Here is a 5,000-nt window from a genome sequence, read left to right on the forward strand (position 1 = left end):
TCCCGGCCCGGCCCGCGGGAGAGGGGCGCAAATGCAGGGAGAGCGGCCGGGTTGGGCACTCGGCAATTTAGAAAAGACAGACCCGAGAGAGCTTGCGTTTGACCAGCTTTATTTATCAAAAATGGTACATATATAAATATTCTTAGACATTTTTGCATTTTACAAGGCTGAGGATTCTTGTTGTGGGTTTTTGTGGGGGATATGGGTTCCTTTTGCTCCTTCGGGAGGAGGAGGGTCTCACCCCAAGTCCTGCAGTTGCTGCCTAGTCCGAATTGATACAGCGTTTCTGTTTAGTTTTTAAAAACAATAAAAGGAAGAAAACAAAAGGAAAGAGGGGGAAGCAGTGTTTCCAGAGCCGATCACCTGATTCGTAGAGTCGGAGCCTGAGCGAGCGAGCGGATGCGGGCCGGCTCGGCGCCTCTCCCGGCGGCGCTCAGTCCATGTCCACCTCCTCGCCCTCTGGCGGGCTGGGTCCGGCCGCAGCGCCCGGCTCCGGACCCCCGCAGGTGGCTGGCTCCCCGACAGGGCTAGGAGCCCCCGGGCCTGGCCCGGGCGACGGTGCGAGCGGCGGGGGCGGCGGGGCCGCGGGGCAGGCGGTCCCCGCGTCCGCGCAGTCCCCGCCACCGGCCTCGGTCGTCGCCGAGGCTAGGTCCCGGAAAGGCGCCGGGGCCGGAGCTCCCGGGGAGGCGACGGCGTCTGGGCTGCGGCGCGCGAAGGCCGAGTCCGGAGCGCTACTGGGCCCGGAGAAGGCCCCGAAGCTGGCCTGCGCGGGTGGCGCGGGCGGCGCGGCAGGCGCTGGCGGCGCGTCTTTGGGCGCCGGCTCCGGGCCCGCGCCACCCTTGAGTGCTGCCTGCGGCACCAGGAAGCCGAGCGGCTGTGTGATGGGGTAGAGCAGGAAGTGGCCCTTGCCGATGAGGGTCCGCGGCGCGCAAGGCAGCCCGGGCGCGAAGTCCAGCCCGGCGGCTGCGGCGTTGGCGGCGGCGGCTTTTCGACGCGGCGGCGAGTCGGATAGCAGGCTCTCCACGCTGAACGGGCTGGCTTTGGGCAGGCCCGCGGCGCCGCGCTCCGCTGCCGCCACCCCAGGCACGCACGATGCTGCGTCCTTGTCCGCAGGGCGGCCTAGCCGCGGCTGCGGGCCGGCGCCGCTTCTTTGGCTCGGGTAGAAGACTGGGTCGCAGGTGCCGGGCGCAGGCGGCTCGCCGGGAGGTGCGGGAACCGACCCCGCGGCGCCGGAGGCGTGGGCGCTGGGGCCCTTGGCCACGGCGGCGGGTGGCGGCGGCTCGGGCGGCTCGGGCGACAGGCCGCCGCCGCCGCTGTCGCTGTCGGAGCTGGGCGCGCTGTGCAGGGACAGGCCGCCGGGCGAGTGCAAGTGGCGGCTCTGGCTCTTCAGCAGTTTCTTTTCGTGCTTTCGCTTCTTCTTCTCCATCTTCTCCAGTTCTTTGCGCGCGATCTCCTCGGGGTCCATGGGCTCGCCGCTGCACGTGGTCGGGTGCGAGTTGTGCGCCGGCCGACCCGGGCCCTTTTTGGTGTTCTCCTTCTTCCTCCACTTGGCCCTGCGGTTTTGGAACCAGACCTAGAGCAGCCGGACAGGGGACAGGAAAGCACAATCAGGCGGCGAGCCTGCCGCTGGAGCCGAGGGTCTCCCCACTCCCCCCAAACAGGCCTGCATAACCTCCGCTCCTCCTGGGGGCGGGGGCCTGGCCACGCAGCCCGGCAGGCCCTGAGCTGGATTTTGGCACTGGAGCTGCGGGTCCCAGCGAGCATCTCTTCCACCCGGGAGGAGAATAGACGGGGCCTCCCGGACAGCTTCCCGCTCTGGCTTCTCACCTCAGGGACCTGGCAGCTGCCCCTTCCTTGGATAGGCCGGTCTGGCCCCTGACCGAGGGCGTCCGGTTCCTGGTCGGGAGGCGAGAGCAGGTCCCTCCTCGCCCTTCCTGGCTTCTCACAGCTCGAGTTTTAAGCAGCCTGGCCTGGTGCTGACCGTCCGGCCAGAGGACTGCTGCGTCTGGGCCTGACCGCCCTCAACACCTGTCTTCGTCCCCCTGGAGACTGTGTCAAAGCCCAGATTTCCAGTGTTTCCCATGAAGGGAAATCTGGATACTTCTCCATCCAGAAGCGAACTTGGGTGGGCCTTCTACAGCCTCCGCCACCCAACACATCTACACAAGTCCTTCTTTCTGGAAGCTCTGGGCCAGGGCACCCATAGAGCTTTCCCAAACCAATCGTGCTTGGCCTAGGCTACTAGGCAGGGCAGGCAGGGTAGAGAGAGGCCTGGGCCCCTCTTGCCTTCCCCCCTCTCTGCAGGCCTTGTCTTGGGGAGCCACGCAGGACTCCGGGGAGCAACAGCTCTAGACAGACCCTCATTCCACGGACAGCCAGGAACACACAGAGTCAAATCCCAGCTGAGCCCCGCAAGCCTCGGGCAGTACTAGGCTCCCCCAGAGATTCAGTTAATTCGAATTCTCTGTCGCGGCCATATACTCAGCACAATAGCAGGCAGGCCTGGCTCAGGCACAGGGGGCCTGTGCCTCGCCCCACAAGGCTGTGACCACCTTTTTCTTTTTTAAAAACTTTTTTTGGGCGGTGCAAATTCCAGGCTTCCTTGCCACCAAGAATTACTCATTATTGTATTAAGAGAGAAATGAAGAGGTCTTGACTTCACTTAAGACACTTAGAACAAATTGGATAAAAGAATTCCTACACAGAAGAGGTCACGAGGGGAGGTCCAAGCACAGGAGGAAAACACCTTTTTAGACAAAGCTACTTATGCTAAACGAGCATTTTGCCAGCATCTGCCTCAAAGCCGGGTACCCACAGCCGCACACCGCACCCACCAGGCACTGGCCCCAGAAAAAGGAGATTTCTGTACCCCAGGGAAACATCTATTATGCACAAATCATCTCGAATTTTTAATTCACCAAGTTAGCTGTATTTTTAGAAAGAATACTACCGGGGGTCTCCGAATGATACCAAATAACAGGGGGAAAGAAATAAGAAAAAGATAAAACGGGGGTATTAAAAATTCAGACACCTTTTTCTTCCCTACTTTCTCAATGTGTTAAGTATTTAAGTTTCCGCCTCCCCTTCCCCAGCGGTGGCCTTCTGCAAAGCGATAAATAAATACCTTATCATCTGAATATTTTACAGGCGAAAGGTACACAAACACTCCTTTGCCCAAGGCTGGGTGGGGGAGCGTCAGGTAAAGGCGCGGAGGCTAGGGGTCCACCTTCCCTCTCTCCCCCAGGCCCGAGCCCGGCCAGCCCCTCCTCACCACCTGCCCCGCGCAGCCCTGAGACCTCACTTCCCACGGCTGCCACCAGCCCACCTCGCCGCTTCCCGGTTCGGACGCAGCCGCTGTTCTCGCTACTTCGGTGCTGCCGTTGGCCACTCCCAAGCCACCACGGCTTTTGGAGGTTACCCACCGCCCTCTGCGTGCAAGCCTGAGCCCCAGAAACACCCCACCCCTAGCCTCCGCTCCACCGGGCTGTGAGAGCGAGGCGGGCTCCTAACCTGAGGAGGAGGTCTCGCCACCTAGAACAAAGGCAGGCCCGGGGCGCTCCCCAGGCCCGGCGGGCGGCCGGACGGAGGATGCGGGAGGGGCGCCGGCTCTTTACCTGGACTCGGGACTCCACCAGATCCAGGCGCAGCGCCAGCGCCTCGCGCATGAACACGTCGGGATAGTGGCTCTCGTTGAAGGCCTTCTCCAGCTCCTCCAGCTGCCAGCCGGTGAAGTTGGTGCGGGTGCGCCGCCGCTTGCAGCCCGGGCTCTCCTTGTCCGGGTCCCCCGAGTCTGCGGGCAGCACAGGATGCTGCGCGGCTCAGGCACCGGCCCAGGCAGGACCCTCACCCCTTCTGATGCCCGCTGGCCCCCACATCCCGGGGACACTGGGAAGGATGCCGCGTGCTTTGTGCCAAGGCGGGGGGCCCGGAGCCAGGACGCCAGGTCGCCTCCTGCCAGCCGGGGGGCTGCAAACCCCTCAACCCGGAAGGGTCCCCCGCCCCCGCAGTGGTCCTCCTCCCCTCCCGCCGCGCCTACCTGACAGCTTGAAGGGCTGGCTGTCGCCGCCGACCCCGCAGGCGGCCGGCAGCAGCGGCGTGGGGTTGACCACCGAGGCGGCGGCCGCGGCGCACGAGCCGCTGAGCAGGCCGTCGATGGAGAAGGGCACCGAGGCGGCAGCGGCGGCGGCGGCGGCCGACTGCAGCTGGTGGCCTGCCAGCTCGTACACGTGGTGGTGGCCCAGAGGGTAGGGGAAGCCCACCACGCCGCCCAGCGAGCCCCCGAACTGGGCATGCGGGTGCTCCAGGAGGCGGCCGTCCATCATCTCGCGCTGGGGGCCGGCGGGGCCGGCGGCGGGGCGCGGGGGCGCGGGCCGGGGCCGGGGCGGGCCAGCGGCGGGAGGCGCGGACGGCGGCGGCGGCGGCGGCGGAGACAGGGACCCGGAGCCCTACACATGCTTCGCCCGCACTCCGGCGCTTTACTTTATCAACATCAAGCTCCCGATAATTAGCCGCGGCCCGGGGAATTTGGGACCAATAAGAAGCGCTAATCGGCTCTGACGTCAGAGGCGTGCTGGGTACAGGGAAACGTTTTCCATATCGATTGCTAATTATACCTGACATGCACCTCAATAAACAGTATCAGGAACTGTCACAACAAGACGGGGGGCGGGGCGGGGGGGGGCGCCCAGCGCGGGGCGGGCGCGGCTCGGGCAGCGGCGGGGCTGGGGCCCCCTGCGAGCCCCCCACTTCAATCCCCCCGGCCGAGCCAGCGCCTCCCCCCGCCGCCGGCTCCCCGCCCTCCGCAAGTCACTAATAGATTTCCCTTTAAAACATTCACCGGCGTGTTGTGGGGATTTTTCACCAGAAATGCTGTACTCTCTGAACCTTTAAAGTGATGTTGCTCCAATTACAGAGAGACATTGAGCGGCAAATAGACTGATCCAATAATAGGAGATTCATCATCCGCTCTTTCCGAAACTGTCACATTGAATTTAAAACTA

At 64.0% G+C, this 5,000-nt stretch overlaps 1 protein-coding gene across 1 annotated transcript; it reads right to left on the reverse strand.

Moving 5' to 3' along the window:
• Positions 1–92: 92 nt before the first annotated feature.
• On the reverse strand, positions 93–4,477 carry UNCX (UNC homeobox). The gene is made up of 3 exons (XM_069486784.1): positions 4,037–4,477; positions 3,615–3,790; positions 93–1,573 (listed from the first exon to the last, which is right to left on the reverse strand). The coding sequence occupies exons 1-3, from the start codon at positions 4,320–4,322 to the stop codon at positions 434–436; spliced, it is 1,602 nt and encodes a 533-aa protein (XP_069342885.1). The 5' UTR covers positions 4,323–4,477; the 3' UTR covers positions 93–433.
• Between the last annotated feature and the right edge of the window lie 523 nt (positions 4,478–5,000).

This window comes from Eulemur rufifrons, chromosome 14 (genome assembly GCF_041146395.1).
Source record: "Eulemur rufifrons isolate Redbay chromosome 14, OSU_ERuf_1, whole genome shotgun sequence".
Classification (NCBI taxonomy): domain Eukaryota; kingdom Metazoa; phylum Chordata; class Mammalia; order Primates; family Lemuridae; genus Eulemur; species Eulemur rufifrons.

Bases quoted from the DNA above. Each gene is read 5' to 3' on its own strand.
- UNCX (XM_069486784.1), bottom strand. From the start codon at position 4,322: ATGATGGACGGCCGCCTCCTGGAGCACCCGCATGCCCAGTTCGGGGGC. The intron at 3,791-4,036 runs GTAGGCGCGGCG...TGCTGCCCGCAG, and splicing joins CCAGCCCTTCAAGCTGTCAG to ACTCGGGGGACCCGGACAAG. The intron at 1,574-3,614 runs GTAAAGAGCCGG...CGGCTGCTCTAG, and splicing joins TGGTGGAGTCCCGAGTCCAG to GTCTGGTTCCAAAACCGCAG.